The sequence below is a fragment of the Myotis myotis genome, unplaced genomic scaffold, assembly GCF_014108235.1.
Source record: "Myotis myotis isolate mMyoMyo1 unplaced genomic scaffold, mMyoMyo1.p scaffold_m19_p_11, whole genome shotgun sequence".
NCBI lineage: Eukaryota > Metazoa > Chordata > Mammalia > Chiroptera > Vespertilionidae > Myotis > Myotis myotis.
Window position 1 is genome coordinate 19,163,043 of NW_023416315.1, and position 20,110 is coordinate 19,183,152.

Genomic DNA, 20,110 nt, shown 5'->3' on the forward strand with positions numbered 1-20,110 from the left:
TCCTCACCCTCCACCAGGGGCCCTTCCCTACACACCACACTGCACCATGTCCGGATCATCCTGCCTCCAGAATGTCTCCTCCTTGCCCACCCTTTCCCTCACTGTTACAGGAGAATGTCATTGTCTTTCCTCTCTGAAATCAATAAATATACACACATATTATATATATATAAATATATATATATAATATGTGTGTATATTTATATATATAATATGTGTCTATATATATAATATGTGTGTATATATAATATATATTGTATATATATAATGTGTATATATAATATATATTGTATATATATAATATGTGTATATATTTATTGATTTCAGAGAGGAAAGAAGAGAGATAAAAACACCAATGATTAGAAGAATCATTGATCAGCTGCCTCCTGCACGCCCCCTACTGGGGACCAAGCCCACAACCCAGACCATGACCTCCTGGTTCATGGCTCAGTGCTCAGCCACTGAGCACACCAGCCAGGCTCTTTTCTATTTGCTCATGAAGCATTTTATTCACCTTGTGCCAGGGATTATGAGGGACAAGAAGGGGTGATGCCTGAAACATCGTCCCTGCCTTCAGGGAGATCCATGCCTAGAAGGGGAGACAGAGCCCCAAACGGGTAATACAAGGTCATTAAGTGCTAGAATGGAGAAGAGCGCAAGGGTCTTGAGAGCAGAGGGGAGAGGCAGGTAATTCTTCCTTTGAGCAGGTCTCCCCATATAGAACAGGGCCAATCACCTCTTCTGGACTGTTCCAGAGCCCTCACCAGTCTCCCAACGTCCAGGCTCTTACTCCTAGAATCTACGCCCCCCCCCCCCCCCGCAGTGATGGCCCCCACAGCCCAAGCGCTGCTGGCCAGCACAGCCTCTTCTTGCTGGCTGACCATTCAGTCACCCTCCAGCACAGCGCTCCACACAGGTCTTGCCCAGCATGGCCCTCCTTCCCGTCCTCCTCGCCCAGCACCCCACCGCTTCCCTTCCGGGCAGGTCGCCTCAAGCCAACCTCTCTCACACCCAGGCCTTGTCTATGAGGCTCGTTTCACACCTCTACTTGGCAAGACTTTGCCATCCTTCACAGCCCAGTCTGGATCCCTCCTCACTATGGAAACTTCTAGAACCCGCCACAGAACCTGCAGTGGCCCAGAACTGTGGGTGTGTGCTTCCTGCGCTGCTGTGGAGGCCACTCTCTTCCTTGGTGCCACCCAGCCCTGCCTGCAAGGAGGAAGGCCCTCTCTTCCCCTCCCCCTCCTGCAGCGGCCCCTGAGCTGAACCCAGGAGAGTGAACTGGGTGGGCAGAGCGTGCTGTTCCTCTAACCGGATGTGGCTCCTGTTTCTGCCCCCGCCCAAACCTCTCCCTCTCTGGGTGACGGGTTCCATGGGCTCTTCTATCTCCTCCTTTTCTAAGCCCCCAGCGGGGCTGCCTCCCTCTGGAAAACACGCCCGTGCTTCAAAGAGCCGGGTTCTGGGAGATTCGCTAAAAGCCTTCCTTCCACGAGAAGCCCGTGGGACCTGAAGGCCCAACGGCTTCGCCTTATGTTCAGACAGGAGGGGCTCTCAGAGGAAAATCTTCCACTGAGGCTGCTTAGAAAGGCTCCGACGCCAGCGCTTCCTGGCTCCGTGCTCCGGTCTGCTCCTGTCTGCACAGCCGCGCACCGAAAGGGCCTTCCCGGGCGGCCCAGCGACCCCACCTGCCCCTCCTGGTGATTCAAACCCTGAGGCACCTCTGGAGCAGCAAAGCAGGATACACACTCCCTCAGAGGCCTGCCCTGCCTTTCAACTTCTTCAAAGCAAAGCCTCAGATGGCACGTCTCACAGTCAATTCTAAGGACCCTGCTTTCTGCTTCAGTTTAAAAGGGAGCCTTACACGGGGAGGAAAGTGTGTGCACAGCTCTTATGTGCCAAATGGCCCACAGGTAGATCGCTGCTTCCAGAAGAGCAAATGTAAAAGGCACAAGCCCCATCCTCGCTGTCTGGTGGGCAGCTGTCATTCTCCATCTACCACTGCCTTTGGCAAGCCCTGCAGACACACCTGGGGGGCGGGGCGGGGGTGGGGGGGAGGGTAGAGAATTACAGAAAGAGGGAACACTGCTTCAAGACTAACGCGTGCATGCGGAGTTAGGGGGTCTACATACGCGCAATGCACACAGCTGAGCGTGCCCTATGCACCTCCCTACTCTTATGTCACCTCAATCACACATTGATAAGTGTTGCATGGGAATGGACTTCCCAGGCACAGCTGGGCCAACATGTTGACTGAGACGATCTTCTGGAGGCCTCTGTGGGTTCTGAATGGCCCTAAGAACCTCCAAATGCAGAAAAGGCTCCTCGGGCCCCCAGGGTGGACCCAGAAATGCACAGACTTCTTACGTTTCTCCAGGAGGGAAAGATGGGCGGTGCAAGAAGACAGCAACCAAACAGGAGCTTGCTCTGCTCCCGGCCAGCCATCCTTCCTGAGGTCAGGGGGGAGAAAGGAGCCCCCGCCCCGCCAAGAGAGGGCCCCACCGCCCGCCACCTCCCAGGCAGAGCACGAGAAGACCCCTGGGCCCTGGCGGGCAAAGCCCGGAGGCCAGAGTCACACCTACCGAGCTGCAGGGCCCCCAGCTCATCATCGACCTTGCAGGGCACTGGTACCTGATGTTTCCTAGAAAAAAAGAAAACGTCACTGTACCAGGGGAGGACAGCAGAGTGATACCAAGGGCAGACAGCGCTAGAGGGGGTTCAGGAGACGGGTTCCCCCCAGCCTGGCCCTTCGCTCTGTGTGTGCCTTGTACTGGTCACTCTCCCTCTCTGGGCGACAGGTTCCATATTGGATGGACCAAATAGTCTCCAAGGTGCCTTTCAATGTTGTTACACACACACACATACTCCCACCGCCCCCCATCTCTCTCTCAGACACACACACACACATACTCCCACGCCCCCCCCCTCTCACACACACACACACACACACACACACACACACACACATCACAATGTAGCTTGACACTTGCCAAGAACCTAATGTAAGTTAATTTGCTGATGTCACCATGATACTGCTGGGAAACACACATACACACACACAAGTTCTTGTAATCATTACACAAATTGTTTTCATCTCATCTCTGTTTTGTTTCCTTTCTCCAGCTTTCCTGTAAAGCTTTCAGCAGCCATTTAAAATGCACCAGAGAGCCCGGCCAATGTGGCTCAGTGGTTGAGCGTCCACACATAAACCAGGAAATCATGGTTCAGTTCCCAATCTGGGCACATGCCTGGGTTGCGGGCTCAATCCCCACGAGGGGGCATGCGAGAGGCAGCCGGTCGGTGATTCTCTCTCATCACTGATGTTGCTATCTCTCTCTCCCTCCCCCTTGCTCTCTCTGAAATCAATTTAAAAATATATTTAAAATACTTTTTTAAAAATGTACCAGAGAACCTGTGCTGTGCTTCTGACGGGTAGACTCAGGTGTATGCATGAGGAACTTTCTTAAAATGATCTACCTGTATTTAACTCTCTTTAGGTTTTTCTTGCCCTCCCACAGGCATCCCTCTGAAGTAAAGCAAAATCATTTTCTAAAAAGAATGTATTAAAAATAACAACATGACATAACTCTCTGAAAACCCATTTGCTATGTTAAACTGACAGCTCTTTTGATGGTGACATTGAAATATGTTTTCCTCCACCATCCCTGCAGGGTGAGATATGACTGAAGTAACAATTGCAATCTTGCCACGGTGGGTCCTATTGAACTGGCTTCCTCCTGAAGATGAATGAAGGGGCGTGATGGGGGGTCGCCCGGGACGTGCAGTGCCAAACCCGAGCACTCCTGCTTGTTCTCCGGGTCTCCTACGCTGGTGCTGGAACACGGAGCTCTTCGCCCTCCCCCCTCCAGGCAGCCCTCCCCCTCTCCTGGCCTCCCCCACTCATCAAGCCATTTTCTTCCATTCAAAACTGCCCGTCTATGCCCCTGGCTACCAGAATTCTGCAGGCATCCTCGTGGGGAATGGGGACAGAAGGAGCTGGAAAGAAGTGTGAAGGCATGGACGGGCGGCAGAGGATGTGAAAGGTGGACGGTCAGCACAGAGGCTGTGTCAGACCCACCCTCCCCAGTCCCCACACTCACATCAGAAGCCTCCACCCAACCAGCTCCGCCACTAAAGGCCAAGGACTCGAGTCCCACCTCTGTCTAAACCTTCTGGAGACTAAGACGAGGTGCCCTTCTCTTGCTGCACGTCAGCGTCGCTGTCTGAAAGCGATGCCTGAGACGCAGGTGCCTGATGGGCGCTAGGATCCCCCTTGGCCCGCTGCGAGCAGACAACATGCCCGGGCATCTCTGGAACATCCCAGGGCGGTGAGGCCTCTCGGGTACCCATCTCTGCTCTCTGCCTTCTCATCTCTCACCCAGACCACTGCAACAGAGTCCTGACTGGCTTCAGGACCCCCCAGTGGGGACCCCACATCTTCATATGGGTGTCAAAGGCATCTTTCTAAAAAGGAAAGTCGGGCCATACTGCTGTCGGGCTGACCTTCTTCAAAGGACCCCATCATCATCATCATCATCATCATCATCATCATCATCATCATCAATAATCATCTTCATAAAAATGACAGCGATGTAACAGCAAATAATGCTACCTGATCCTTTGGCTGCCCCAGGCACTGCACTGAGTGTCTGCAAGTATCAAAAGCCCTCTGCTCCTCAGAGGGGCCCTGTGAGGTGTCACTGCAGAGCCTCAGAGCGGGCCAGTAATTTTCCCCGGGTTGCACAGCAAGTAGGTGGCAGCAGAGGAATTTGAACCCAGGCAATGACCCCAAAGACCCACACATACTGCTTCCTTATAACATAATATCCAGGCCCATTAGGGTGCCCTGTGGGCCTTCTATGACCTGGCCACCCACCGCCCAAGCTCATCCCGCTCTGCACCCTCATGCCACCTGCATTCCCTCCATGCCAAACTCCTCAGCCGAGCCTCTATACCTGTTTATAAGCTAAAACGCCCTTTGGCAAACCTACACTAATCCTCTACATCCCGACTGGGCTGTCACCTCCTTCTCAACTCCAAAGCATGCATTCATTCATTTCGTCAATCACTCACCCAGCAAACATGTGGCACTTATCTGGCAGGCCTGTCTCCCTGCCCAGGGAGACCCAGCCTTGTAAAATGAACAGACATAAATTGCAATATGAGGTGGTGTGGTAGGCTGAACAATGGCCCCCAATGAAATCCACACCCTAGAGCCTGTGAATGGTACCTTATATGGTCTAAAGCAGCGGTCAGCAACCAGTGGTCCGTGAGGTCCAAAAGTTGGTGACCGCTTGTCTAAAGGGCTTCGCAAATGGGATTAAGGATTTTGAGATGGAGGAGGGTACCCTGGATTACCTGGGTGAGACCTTGTTAAAAGGAAACAGAAAATCTGACAGAGAAGAGAGCTGATGCGACAACGAAAGCAGAGGTTGGAATGTACTAGGAAGTTGGAAGAAGGGGCCACAAGCCAAGGAATGTGGTGGCTACTAGAAGGTGGAAAAGGCAGGAAACAGAGTCTCCCTAGAACCTCCAGAAAGAACTAGCCCTGCCAACACCTTGACTGTAGCCCGGGGGAAGTGGTCTCAGACTTCAGTCTCCAGAACAGTGAGCTAATAAAAGCAATGCACGTGGTAAGAGAAGTAACCGAAGAGGAACAAAGGACTGGGATTCTCCCGGCCGCCTGTGTCCCCTGCGCCCAGCATCGAGGCAGTGCTCCTAGATGGATGCTGAGGATCAAGTGACCCTCATAGAGGCCGGGTGACTCACATAAGGTCACACAACTTATATGTTCAGAGCCACGGCTCAAACCCAGGCTGCTGGCTCTTTCTTCTATTTGATGCTTCCTGTGGACCATGGGACAAAGTCCAAACCTCCCAAGTGGCCCCCCGGGCTCCTGAGGGCAAAGCCATGAGGCACGAGGGTGGCCACGAGTCGTGGTGAGAGGGTGGGGTGGCGTTCCCCCTAGTAGGGTACAGCGGGGCCGCTCCCGGTCATGGGACTTCCACCGGGCGCCATCCATCAGCTGCGAGAGCCCCGCTCAGATGCTTTGTGCCGTTTCCCGGATCTCATCACCGAGGGGACTTCAAGCAAGTCCACACCCGGGAATGCGCCTTTGTTCCTTTCATGTGTCCCTTTGTGGCATGAGCATTACAAAGTTTAAAAGGTCAGTTTAAAAGCATGTTCTTGCCTTTGAATGAAAACCATTATGAAAAAACAATGACAAAAAGATAAATCAAGGATTCAAAACACTTCTTCAAAAGATGATTGTGCCAATAACCCAGAGACTTGTGTCAAAGTGTGCTCCTAATAAATCCATGGGAAGCAGGCTGCAGACAGCCAGCTCGCCTGCTGTGGCCGAACCACCACTCCCATCCAAGAGCCTCCCTGTGCCCTAAGGGAGAGGCAAGGCCAGGGCACTGCGGGGTTCAGAGCTACCTGGGGCCAGGACCCAATCCCTGGGTAACTGAACCTCGGCTTGGTGGAAAGAGCCACTCGGAAGCTGGAGTTCTTATCCCTGCTCCCCCCACTCCCTGTGACCCTGGGCAAGTCACTTACCCTCTGTGGCATCCGCTGCCTCGTCTGTGCCTTGGGGAAGCCTGAGCGTGCCCACTCCCTGTGGGGCATGACCAGGCTCAGGGCTCTGAGAGGTCGTGCCGGGCCATGCTACTCTTGCAGATGCTCTGCGGCTTATGTATCCCTATGGTCAGAATATCACACCAGCTCTTCACATAAAACCAGATGAGATGACCTTTCCTGTATGTTGGTACTGGATGCTCGGCTAATGTAGTTATGGATTCCAAAAGAAAGGTATCCCGTGAGAGTGAAGATGTTGATCACTGACTGTATGTTATATTTGATGGAAGCAGAACCCAGTGTGAATGGAGTCCAAGTTGACTCATGGAACACAGGAATCCAGAATACAAGAAATCGACATAAGACTTCCCAAGCCAATGATATCCTGGCACAAGAACCGAAGCCATGTAGAATTAGCTGGGGCACTTCCACAAGGAGGGCCATGCAAGATTCCCACGTGTGGAGAGGAGAGAGACATCTGTAAAGTCCCCACTGAAAATATGCTCAAAACAAAAACCTATTAAATGTATCAGAAAAGGATGCACCGCAAGTGAAAGCCGGCTAAAACAGCAAGCAGGACTCCCAAGAAGCCGAGACAACAGAACAACAATCTAAAAGACTTGTAATTTGAGATATTAGAGAAAGCTTTCTTAAAAATGAAATGAAAATCATAAGAAAAGAAAAAGACTATGAGAAAAAAACTGGCAGCTGTAAAAAGTAAATTGTCTCATAAAAATTAAAAAATGTATGAGCATTATAATGATGATGGACAATAACATATTTAATACATTTTTTAAAATATATGAGCCTGCTTCTAGAAGAGGAAGGGAGGAGCGATAGGTAATGGAAAGGTCTTCTCTATAGAATGCCCATCAACTAATAAATCAAAAAGAATGATAAAAATTAGGAAATCACCGTTTTATAAACTCCTAGTATGGGCAAAGGGCACTGACGGATGCTAAAACCACTGGTGAAAGGTTTTTGAGGTTAATAATAGCCTGAAAGTTACAGATTCCTTATTCATTGCAGAAGGGAGGTTACTTTTATAACGATGGAGAAAGCACCTTCGTGGAGTGACCCAACTTCGCACCACCAAAAATAAAGCCGCCTGGCCTCAGGGGCCCCTGGCGTGATGTAACAGGAAATGCACAGCATCGTATGTGTGCTGTCCTTGTCAAAGGTGTTTAAGATAAACCTAATAACAAAATAGACATATCTAGAGTGTGGTCAACAAGACTACACTCACCATGAGAAACTAAAGAACGGGGGGAAATTGTTTGAGATTAAAAAGAGGTTGGAGAGACATGACGATGCTAAACTCAAGCCTAGAAGGTATTCTGGAGCCACTTGGAAAACATCTGATTATGGGCTTCATGTTAGCTGTTACTGAATGAATGTGACGTTCCTTGGGTGTGATCATGGAACTGTAGTTACGTAGGAGGATGTTCTTATCCTTAGCTGAAATATTTGGGGGTAAATGTCATGATATCTGGATTTTACTTTCAAATAGGTGTGTGTGCTACAAATACATACTCCGTATAACTAAGATGGGAGAGAAAAAAGAGAGGAAAAAATAAATGAGACAAAATCTTAGAATTGTTGAAGATAGGTGAAGGTTATATAAGTGTTCGCTGTACTATTATTCCAACTTTCCTACAGGTTAGAACGTTTTAAAAGTTGGGAATAAACTCTTTGTAAGCTTAAACAGGAGACCGGATGCAGTGAAGAGATAACAGATGACTAGGAGCTATCAGATGACATCACTCAGAATGCAACTCAGTCAAAGAGAGGAAAAGTATCTGAAGGAGCAAATAGAAAAAAAGGGAGGGGAAATTTCAAGTCCACTACCCCTCTAGAAGGAGTCCCAGAAGGAAAGGCTAAAGAGAACGCATGAAAGGAACTTACTAAAAAGACAACTGCCAACAACTTACCGGCCGGGAATCCAGAGAAACAAAGTAGCATCAAATGGTGCGTGTGACAATGAGTGCACACCCAGAGTGTCCTACTGAAACTACTGGAACACCAAAGACAATGAGAAACACCTTAGAGAAAAGATAAGCAGCAATGACGTAAACAAGCAACATGTTTAATGTTCAAAAGGCTAAAGGTAAGGACAAATGAAGACATTTTCAGGCAGAGACTAAAACGGTTGACCGTCACAGACCTTCACTGAATGAACTACTGCAGGATTTACTTGCGGAAGAAGGAAATGAAACCCACAACGTCGTGAATGTACTCAATGACACTGAATTGTTATCTTTAAAATGATTAACTTAAAAAAAAAGAAAAGGAAGGAAAAAGAAAAAGTGTGGCAAAATTAAAGTATAAAATATAGCAGGACAAATGATTTCAGGTATATCAGTAATTATAATAAAGCAAATAAATTAGCCTCATCAGCAAAAAGAGACACTGAGGTTGACTCTCTAAATTAGCAACATGCTGTTCACAAGATACACGACCCAAAAGGTGAAGAGGAAAGCATGGGAAAAACCAATCACTTGCATGCCAACAATTTTAAAGCCAACGTAGCTAAATACTATCAGATAAAAATAGACTTTGGGATAAAAAGCATTATTCCTGATAACCCTATCTGTTACAGAATAACAAAGAGAACAATTCGACAGGAAATATTAGCCATCATGAACCTCCATAAAATGAGGTTAATAATAGTCCTACCTCCAAAGAGGATGATATTAAACAAGTTAACATGTCAAATACTAAGAATAGTACCCGGCACACAATAATTTCTACAGGAATAGCTGAGATGATGATGACGATGGTGATGGTTAATGAGGCTTATAACCTTGATTCCAAAAACCTAACACTTATAAACACAAGTGAAAAAATATGAAATAAAATAATAGACAATTGCATCAGCCATGAGTTCAAAGAAAATTATGACCAAGTGGGGGGGATGTAAGAATATTGTAACATTAGAAAATTGAATAATGTAATTCACACCAACAGGTTGGGGGGGGGGGGATGTCAATCTCAATAGATAAGAAAAAGCATTTTAAAAAATAAATACTCGTTACATATTTTAAAAATAAGAACTTAGCAGGCTCATGGGAGAAGAGGGTTTTGCTCTGCTTGGCAGGTGTACCTGGACCCTACAGAACATCCTAACACTGAAGCCTGAAGCCTCCCAGTGGAGGCAGTGGCCAGATGAGGAATCCATATTCCACAAGATTCACAATTATCTAGAACAGCGGTCGCCAACGGGTGGTCCGCGGTAGAGATACACTAGAGGCAACACGACGAGCGACACTGACAAGTACCGCCCCAAGTCCAGCTTCCTGACACAGGTCCAGCTCCTGCTACTATCCAGCTTCAAACAGAACATCCTTTTGGAGTGAGCCAGAGGGTGAGATGGCAATGAAGCAGTGTGTGCACATGGGGACTGGACAGACCTGCCACAGGGCCAGAGAAGATGGGCATCGCCTAGGGATACACTAATTGCCTGGCGTCTCCACCTCCATGTGACCAGAATCGTCCTTGGGAGGCTGCAAGGGCCATGACATCCAGGATTCTGGGCTTCAGCTCTGCAGACCCAGCCCGTCCTCAGCCACGGCCCCTCTGGGCGAGGGTGCCACAGTGCTCACTGAGGGGTGGCTGCGTTTGCTGGTTTCTGCTTCCCAGCAGTGACTTTGCACAGCCCTTAAAGGCTCTCAGCAAAGGCTGAGCTTCGGGAGGAATAAGACGTAGAGAGGCGGGCAGATCCCCGAGGGCAAGCTGATCTAAAAAGAACTTTGATTTAATCCAAGTTCTCTATAGAAGGGCAGATCTTTTCCTTTTCCCTCTCCTGCTCTCCATTTCTCTTCGGCTTCCTCTAGAAGCTCAGCCAAGCTCCCCCAGAAAGGACGAGGTGCGGAATGGGAATCGTGGTGAGCTGGAGCTGGAAGGAGGTGTGGGGGTCACCTGGCAGAGCTTTCACAGATGAGGAACCTGAGCTCTGCAGAGAGGAAGGGGCGGCTCCCGTGTCCTTGGTCCCAGGAGTCAGCCCGAGGGGGTCCGTGTCCGGCATCGGGAAGGGCCCCACCCCCCTGAGCCTCGGAATCTGCAGGAGGTTTTAAAATTAAGCCCTAACGAGCGTGAGGTCTCCTTAGGGTTGGGTTATCGAGAAGTCATCGTGTGCACAGGCCACCACAATGTGCAGCGACTCTAACAGTTGCCAGCTCTGCTGACCTTCAACATTTAAAAAAAAAAAGAATTTTTTTTTCCCCCTCTCTTTTCTTTGCCCTTTAGGATGTGGAAAACCTGACTAGAATTGCCTGGTCTGACACTTCCTGTGAGAAAGCACTGTTTGGAATACTGTGAAAGCAATCTGCCTTAACAATTCAACCCAAATACATTATCTTCCTGAAACTAGTGAAAAACCTTCATTGGGAATTGGGCTGCCAACCCAAGTCTCTCTCATCCGGGTCCATGATGACGAAGGTTGGACAAAAATAGGGATCATCCTGTGAGGACAGATGGGGGGGGGGGGGCACTGATGGCCCCGCATCCTCCTGGAAAAGCCATCGGCCCGGCCCATCCAGCAGGAGGGAAGACACGCTGTACTCCTGCCTCCTGGACCATTGTTCTTCGGGCGATGATTTCGCAGCTTAACTATCTTTCCGTATGGCCCCTCCCCACGGCCTTTGGAACACACCCTTGACCAAAAGCCTGCAGAGCCCGAGCAAGATCCGAAACCGAGTCCACAGGCCTCCTCCTCCCTCAAGTCAGGCCCGACTCGGGCACATTCCAGGAACAGAAAAGAAATCTACCCCCGTCGCCAAGGCATCTGACGGGAGGGTTCCTTCAAGGGCACACAACTGGCAAATAAAACTGAGCCAGGTGTGGCCTTCCCGCATATTATTCTCCCATTCTCCCAATTGGCACCAGGCCCTGGCACACAGCTGGTGTTTAATGGATGCTCCCTCTGGACGCCGAGGACCGAGTTCCCCGGGTACGGCCATCCATCCGAAAGGGCTGGAGAGGCTAACCCAGGCCTCCTCGTTTAATCCTTTGGCCCTAGCAGGAGCGGGGCTGGGACTGGGAGCTTTTGCCACGGGCCCCGGGGTGGTGGTAAAGCCACAGAGAGAATTTTAGGCTCCAGAGTCCCCTGGGTTGGTTTTCGTCTATCCCCGCTGGATGTCAGCAGCACTGACTGCATTTTCTTAAGACGCAAAACGCACGGTGAGAGGTTGGCGACACTTCCCTAAGGGACTGAGCTAGCGGGGCTTCGTGGCTCTCGGTTCCTATGTGCCGCCCGCCCTTCGCTGTGGCTGCAGATGCCTGGGTGTAGCTAAGACCATTCCTGGAGGAGACCGAGAGGCAGGCGTTTTTAACACTTTTGACATGGTGCCTGGCCCAGGCCTCAGGGGCCGCACCCCGAGTGAGCCCCGGCTGCACGCCCAGTAGGCGGGACCACAGAGGATGCCCCTGGTTGGGGCTCCTGGCAGTGGAGTGAGGACCAAGGGATGCCCTGCCTGGGACGAAGGCTCCCCTGCCCGCCCTCCTGAGGCTGGTGTGAGGCCCCAGGAAGGAAGAAGCACCTCGACACCCAGGGCGTCTGAAGTACCGCTCGGAGCTATAAAAGGGAAGGTTCTAACACGCCACCTAGAAGACATGACCTAAGAGTTGCCGCCGGTTTCCATAGCGGCCTGGAAAGCTGTGTGGAGATGTTGACTTGGCTGCTAGGAGAAGCCACTTTCTGGCACCTTCACTGTCCTAATAAAGGCAGCATGTGCAGGGGGGAGCTGCCCAGCAGGAGAGGCCGACTTCCTCCGAGTCCCATTAAACACTGAGTCCACTTCGGCTCTGTGTGGTTCAGTATGCCAAGGGGTGGCCTAAAACCACTCCTGGGATGAAATGTGTTCCGTTTGACTCATAAAACGTTCCCCTGACCAGCATTAATAGAAGAGCCGTGAGCAGTGACTTTGAAATGATACTGTCTGGGCCCCAGGTCAACTTCCTATCAATTTGAAAATAGAGACATTTGGGTTCATTTGCCTTTAGAAAAGGAGGGGAGGCTTATGCTTACATGACACTTGTTTTTATTTATTTTTTAAAATATATTTGTATGGATTTCAGAAAGGGAGGGAAAGGGAGAGATAGAAATATCAATGATGAGAGAGAATCATTGATCAGCTGCCTCCTGCACATCCTCCTCCCCGCCCTCCGCCCCCCCCCCCCACACACACACACACCGGGGACTGAGCCCGCAACCCAGGCATGTGCCCTGACCAGGAATCGAACTGTGATCTCCTAGCTCAGTGGTCAGCAAACCGCGGCTCGCGAGACACATGTGGCTCTTTGGCCCCTTGAGTGTGGCTTTTCCACAAAATACCACGTGTGGGCGCGCATGTACAGTGCAATTGAAACTTTGTGGCTCATGCACAGAAGTCGGTATTTTGTGGAAGAGCCACACTCAAGGGGCCAAAGAGCCGCATGTGGCTCGCAAGCCGCAGTTTGCCGACCACTGTCCTAGCTCATTGGTCGATGCTCAACCACTGAGCCACACTGGCTGGGCAACACTTATTTTTCGAGTTCACATCTTCCCCCAAGTGGCCCTGGGGAAAAGCCGCCTTCCCTGGGCTCCCATTTTCCTCTCTGTGACTCTGTGACATTCTAAGGGTTTAATGTTGCGTAGCTTTGTCCCTATAGACAACTGTTTATCTGGGGTTGTTTCTACTTTACCACACGCTGCAGAGCACAACTCTGGTGGGAGGAGGCACAGAGACCTTCCAGCCCTGTTTTCACAAGTGAGGACATCAAGGATCAGGGAATTGGAGCACAAGCCAGTGTGTGACACGTGGCCGACGATGACTGAGGAAAACCAGCCACAATACGGGGCATCTTTCACAGGCTCCGTTTGGTCATTGCAAAGGCTGGACTTTTAGTTCAAGATTATGGCTATATTTAAATTTTATAAAATTGTTTTTATAGCCTTACTTAGCCAGAAAAATAAGAAGCCCTAGCAGTGTGTTGGCACAGTCTTCTGTTTTTGTAAAACTGGCAAAAATTAGATATTTTTATACTCTTTGTTTTAAAAAAGCCACCCAAACTGTGATAGCTTCAGGCCCCACAAGGTCGGAGTCTGAACCTGAAGTTGGTCCCCCAGATTTTTGGTTTTTGTTGTTGTTGTTGTTTTGCTGACCCATGAATTCCCAGGGACCCACTACACCAGACAGCTAACCCCAAGTCTCCTCCGGCCTGCAGTCCTGTCGCTGCCTTCCCCTTGCTGGTACCGAGAAAGGCCCGGCTGAGACCGGCCCTAGAGCGTCTCTTCCCTCCACGCACACCGCCAAGAAGAAGGAACCTCCAGGAAATGCCGACCGACTCCGAAAGCACAGAGGGCTGATTGTTTCCTGGGCATTTCTTAGAAAAAGGAGAAACCTGCTGCTGGAAACCCACGTTAGCTCTGCAGACTGAGCATGACGCCACTCACACACCCAGGGAGCTGTGGGGCTTCCAGGGGAGCCAGCCCAGCCAGGGCCAGCACACCCAGGGCTAAAATTAGACATGTCCTAAGCCAGCGGGCAGCCACCGGGCCTCTCCTGCAGCCGTTTTCACTCGCAATGGGGTGTGAGGCCCCTTGGTACCAACCAGGGCGCGGTTTCCTCCCTCCACACCCCTCTGGGGTCACCATCCAGCCCCTAATGAGGGCGCCCAGCTGTTCAGCACAGGTGGCTGGTGGGTGGGCCCGGCAGGTGGGGTGTCCAGGAGGGAGCTGGGATGTGGCTGGGAACAGCCCCTCAAGGATGGGATATCTGAGCTGGAACTTGCCGTGATCCCCGAGGCGAGAAGCACAGGGCCCGCCTCTCTGGGACTCGGAAGTGGGGACTCCGTGCAGCGCAGGGCAAGTGTTCACTCCTGAGGAGGTAACAGCATTTGAGTTTCTCAGAAGGAAAAACAGAGATCAGAGCAGCACAACCACTTTCCTCCTTAGCAGTGGAACTTCTCAGACGCGGAATGGGGCCCTTGGCAAGGCTCTGGCTTCCCTGGTTTCTAGAAATCCGGATCCAAATCACCCAGGCAGAGCCTGGAGGCACCCGCCCTCAGAACCCCCTGGCGTCCTCGCTTCCAGGCCGGGCCCTCCTGCCACCTGGCCCCGCGGGGCAGACGTGACGGGGCCTGCAGACGGCAGCCCCTGCGGGATGGCGTGGGCGGGAAATGGCCCCAGCAACGCGCCAACAGGAAGAGCTTTGACCAAAGGTATCTGGAGCTTTTTCCAGAACAAATATAAAAACCATGTGAAGCCGCTGGACCCACGTTGGGCAGCCGCCTGTTGGCCTGGAAACAAATGTCACATTGCGCCTCACGGCGTGAGTGTAATCACAGGATTGGGGGTTTCGAGAAAACATCCCAAGAGTGAGGAGGGAGGACATGGCCAGCGAGCACTGCCAGGCGTGGGTGTGCGGCTCCAGCCCCGCGGGCGGCGAGGGCAGGCATCGGCTCCACAATGCCCATCAGGACGACACTGAACGGGCTGCTTTCTGCACATCTGGAAAATATGTACAAGCTATTGTTTCAGCAACAGCCGGGCCATGGTCCTGGGCAGGAAAGGGCGGCCACGCCCCACTCACGCCCTGTGGGGCTCGTCCCAGGGCGTTTCCTGGGCCAGCCTTCTGTTTTGTATCATCACCCGCATTCCAACTTTTATAGAAACACTATGTCCTCCTTACACTTCTTTACGATGCTTACTGAGCGACGAGAGAGAGATCCTGTTGACTATTCGTTTTCCCTCTTTGTTGCATGTGGTTTCTATTTTCCCTTTTTATTTTGAAAAATGTTAAACCTACGGGAAACGTAAAAGACCGACACGATGAATACCAGCATACCCTTCACTTAGAGTGACAAACTGCTAACATTTTGCCATGTTTGCTTTCCCCTCTCTCCAGACACACCTACACACACAAACGCACACACTTGTGTTTCCTGAACCATCTGAGCTTGTACCGCCTAAGAACAAGGATAATCTCCTACCAGATCCATGTGGGGCTTATCTGCATGGCAGCCCTTTGAAAGCCAGGACCCTTGTTTACGCTGTCCCAGACCCTGCATCGGTTCGGGTGTGCCCTTTTGGAGTTATTTTCTGTAAAACGAAGAAAAACATCGGCCGTAATGCCTTTATTAAATATTAAGTGGGCCAGGATTGCTTTTGGCTTTTCTCTAAAATGGAGACTCTGACCTCTCTGCCTAGGAGTGCCCTGATTTTAAGGAGGCCTGATTGTCCACACATGTCGGCTAGAAAGTGACTGGAGATTGGTTAGGAGGCTGAGGGGGGCGGGAGGGGAGGCTCTGGGTTGCCGAAGGCTGTGTGGATGCATTTCCTTGGCAGTTCCTGGCGCCGGCTCCCAGACGCTCATCGAAACGCTCGGCACGTAGCCTCTGGAACACGAGCACTCAGTGTGTCACTGCCCCAAGAGGAGTGAGCGTGGAAGCGGGGAGGTGGTCTAACCACGCCTCTCAGAAGAGCCCCCTCCCCAGAAGCGGACAGAGTACTTGGTCTCAGCGCCTGTGGGTGACTTTGCAGTTTGCTTGAGCCTCTATTTTTCTCATTCAGAAGAAACCTCACGTGAAGGAGCCAGGGCTGAACCAGGTGACCCTGGGATCACAGGAAGCAGCACCATCAGTAACAGGAATGCCATCCTGCTCCACGGACTCCCCATTTCTCTTCCCTCCTCCAGACCCCACCGAAGCCCTGGGCCCCTGCAGGAGCCGGGAGGAGGACCACAGCCACGAGGCCCAGGCCGGGCGGCTCGCTGGGCAGCCCGCTGTCCAGGCCGGGCCTCGGGGGTTTCTGGGAAAGAGAAAGGCAGGAGTGGGCATCTATGTCAACCGCCAGGGCTTTCCAATGGACAGCGCACCTTGGCCTCACGCTAAGGGGAGGAGAGACCTCCTGGAAGACAAATTCAACCCGCAAAGCTGCGGCCTACTATGTGCCTGGCCCACCAAGTCACACTCGGAGCTTCACTCCCCTTGGCCATGGCCCACACGGTGGATGCGAACATTTCTCTTTGACCATCATAATCTTCCACAATCTGGCTCTAACCTTACTTCCCATCCCTTTCCCACAAAAGTTTCATTTATTCAAGAACACATCTATCCATTTAAGAAAGGAGGTGTTTTGGCTAACTAAATACTATGAGACAAAGCTCCAGTTTATTAAAGTAACTATTGTTGGTCAAATATCTTCTATACATTATTTCATTTCTTCTTCATAACAATCCCATAAAGGTGGGTGTGTCATTCCATTTTTTAGATGAAAGAAACTCGGCCACAAAGAGATTTTTTAAAATATAAAAGACTATGCCCGCAGTCAGCCTGTTAGTCAGGAAAAGAATGGCCAATTTTAAATCTCAGACTCGTGCAACCTCGCCAAGCCGAGAGCCACGTGTCAAAGTCTCAGCTATGGTGAAATGCAACGTTTCCCAAGCAGCTTGACGAAGCTTGGCTTAGCTGGGATACATGTCATGGAACACAGACACTCCAGGAGCAGCCCCGCTCTCATGGCGACGTAAAGGTGCCTGGGAACCTGCGCCACCCGGGCCCCTCCTACGGACACGGGTCACTATTGTGGGGAAGACAGACCTGGTCCTCAGCGCTGCCCTCCAGGACCCACCCCACGCTCGCTTCCTGCTCCTGCTTCCTCGGCTTCCTGAATGGGCAGAGCTTCCTCCGGGCGCTGGCACAGGCCCTGGCTTACAAAGTGCTCGCATCTCTCCCATCCTGGAAAAATAGACCCTGACCCCTATCCTCTCCCCTCCTGAGCGCCCCCTGTTCTTAGCCTTCCCTTCATCTCGAACTTTCTTATAAAACCTCCACGTTCTCTGCCCATGTCTTTACCCCACCAAGTCCTCCACCCACTGCAGCGACCACTGTCCTCAGGTGCCTACTGACAGTGCTCTCTCCAAGCCACCCCCTCACCAACTTCGAGACCTCCCCGCAGGGTGCCAAGGTGCCAACCTTCTGCTCTGTGGACCCCCGCTCTTCCCTCACCTCCTCATCCGCCTGCTCCCCCCACTCCTTTTCCTCATCACACCAATCCCACTGCAGGGGTCTGGCCTGGGCGCCGCCCCCCCCCGCCCCCCCCGCCCCTCAAGGACTTAGCTCTCAGCAGGGCAGCACCTTCCCAAGGCCCCTCTCCCAAACTCTCACCCGCGCTCCCGGGACCCGCGCTGCTGCCCCCTCCTCACTGTGGGAGCAGAAGCTCCCCAGGCGGTGCACACACAGATGCCTCGGCCTCCTGCTGCAGACCTGCTGCCTCTGCGAGCGGCAGGCCCAGGCTCCCGGCCTCTGGGCCACAGCCTCCGTGTACGCCAAGGCCTATGGACTCTCCTCTGCAGGTCCCTGCGCCTGACCCCCTGGTGCCCTCAGGTCACTGCCCACCTGCCTTCCAGGTCGGGTTCCTGCTGCCAGTCCCTGCTCAGTCCTGCAGTGCCCCCAGACCAGCCGTGGGCAAACTACGGCCCGCGGGCTGGATCCGGCCCGTTTGAAATGAATAAAACTAAAAAAAAAAAAAGACCGTACCCTTTTATGTAATGATGTTTACTTTGAATTTATATTAGTTCACACAAACACTCCATCCATGCTTTTGTTCCGGCCCTCCGGTCCAGTTTAAGAACCCATTGTGGCCCTCGAGTCAAAAAGTTTGCCCACCCCTGCCCCAGACTAACCTTCCTGAAACACAACTCCAACTGGTTAAAAAAACAACCCTTACAGAACCAGAAACGCCAAAGCCTTTCTCTTCCTCTCTGTTGCTCTCTGGCCCGGCTGTCGGGGAGCTGTCCAGTCCCCCCACATGCCCAGGGTTCCAGCCACACCAGCTTGCCCGCCTCTTTGCCTGTGTTCACACTGTCCCCTCGGCTTAAGAGCCTTCCGCTCCCTGAATTACCAGACGGGCCCTGTAAGTCCCTGCAGAGGTCAGCTCCCCCATAGTCCTCCTTCCCCAGACAGGCCTGAGGCCGCTAGACCAGGTTGCTGGCATGAATTCAGACTGGCCGGCCATTTTGTGCCTCAGTTTCCCTACCTATAAGCTTAGAGCCAATAACCCACCTACTGTTGCTATGAGGCTGAAATGAGATACTACATCTAAAGCTCCTGCAACAGGACCTGCCAAATAGTGAGTAATCAATAAATATCAACAGCTGGCCTGGCCAGTGTGGCTCAGTGGGTGAGCATTGACCTATGAACCAGGAGGTCACGGTTCAATTCCCAGTCAGGGCACATGCCCGGGCTGTGGGCTGGATCCCCAGTGTGGGGCATGCAGGAGGCAGCTGATCAATGATTCTCTTCATCCATGTTTCTGTCTCTCTCTCCCTCTCCCTTCCTCTCTGAAATCAATAAAAATACACTTAAAAAATAAATAAATATCAACAACTTAACTGTTCCCGAAGCAATCCAGGCTCCAGCCCATGGCACTCTGCCCTCGTCCCCTCATCACTCGGTTTTGCTGTTTTTTAATCCTATAGAACAGTGTATGGCTGCCTCCGCCTCTTTGGAGTAGGAGCCTCATCTTCCACATCTCTCTCCCTGCACTATTCCAACAAAGAGGAGGCAATCCATAAAGGCTTTGTTGAACCGAATAAAACTGAATAACTTGTATTTAGAGTGAGATCAAAAACTCTTTACTCGACCAGGAAAAGGCCCCACTTCTGAGCGACCCATGGCCATGAACCTGGCCCCAACAGGATATGGAAGGAGTCCCATGGCTTTAGTAATGGCTCATGGAATGAGCAGAGAAAACAAAGTCGAATTTTCTGGAATGAGGCGCACACATGGAATCCAGCTACACAGGAAGCCACCCTGGCAGGCCAGCGTTGGGATTTGAAAACTCTGCCCAAAATACCCGACAGAGCTCAGCATCAAAGGCCACTTTCCCTTCCCAGGTGGAGGCATCAGCCCGACTGAGTCACGGCGCACTCCGCCGGTGTCCACGGGAAAACCAGCTGGGAGTCACGAGGGAAGGAGTCTGCAAATGCAGCAGGGCCCAAGGCGGCCCCAGAAAAGGAGCTGAGGAACAGCAAGAGCTGCTTTAGTCTCTAGGAACGCGGCCCCAGGGACACCAGCAATTTATTCCCAAACAACCTCCGGCTTGGAGGAAGGTTCTGTCCAGGCACAGCCAGGAGGCCCTTGGCTGCCCCTGGAAAGGGTTACTCCAACTCTGCCCTCCTTCCAGGCCCCGCCCAGCAACAGCTCTCTCCTCTGTGATCCTACGGCACCTCAGGGGGCACCATCCAACTGGCTCCAGGACAGATGCTAATTTTAGGTGATTTTTCCTCTTTGCTCAGTCACTAACCCACTCTTTCATGTACCCCTTGAGTGAAGGGAAGACTCATACTTCACTTCCCCCTCCCCCAAGGCAAAGCCAATGATTCAGCTCCATCCAGTAAGTTTGGAACAGTTCTGGGCAAAATTGAGAAAGCAAGATCACAGACAACTCACCCCCACACTAGGCTGACAGGCCAGCAGGAGACTCAGGCAGCCTGCCATCTCTCTCCAGTGTGACATGGGCTCTGAGAGGTATGAGAAGGGGGCCATGCCCAGGTCC

General features: G+C 51.7%; 1 protein-coding gene across 2 annotated transcripts in view; it reads right to left on the bottom strand.

Annotated features, from left to right (window-relative positions):
• Positions 1 to 20,110, bottom strand: part of MINDY4 (MINDY lysine 48 deubiquitinase 4) — a 93,102-nt gene that overhangs the window by 50,305 nt on the left and 22,687 nt on the right. For both annotated transcript variants that reach the window (XM_036327699.1, XM_036327698.1), the window contains exon 6: positions 2,580 to 2,638. In XM_036327699.1, coding sequence (XP_036183592.1) covers positions 2,580 to 2,638 — 59 coding nt within the window. The remainder of the gene's footprint in view (positions 1 to 2,579; positions 2,639 to 20,110) is intronic.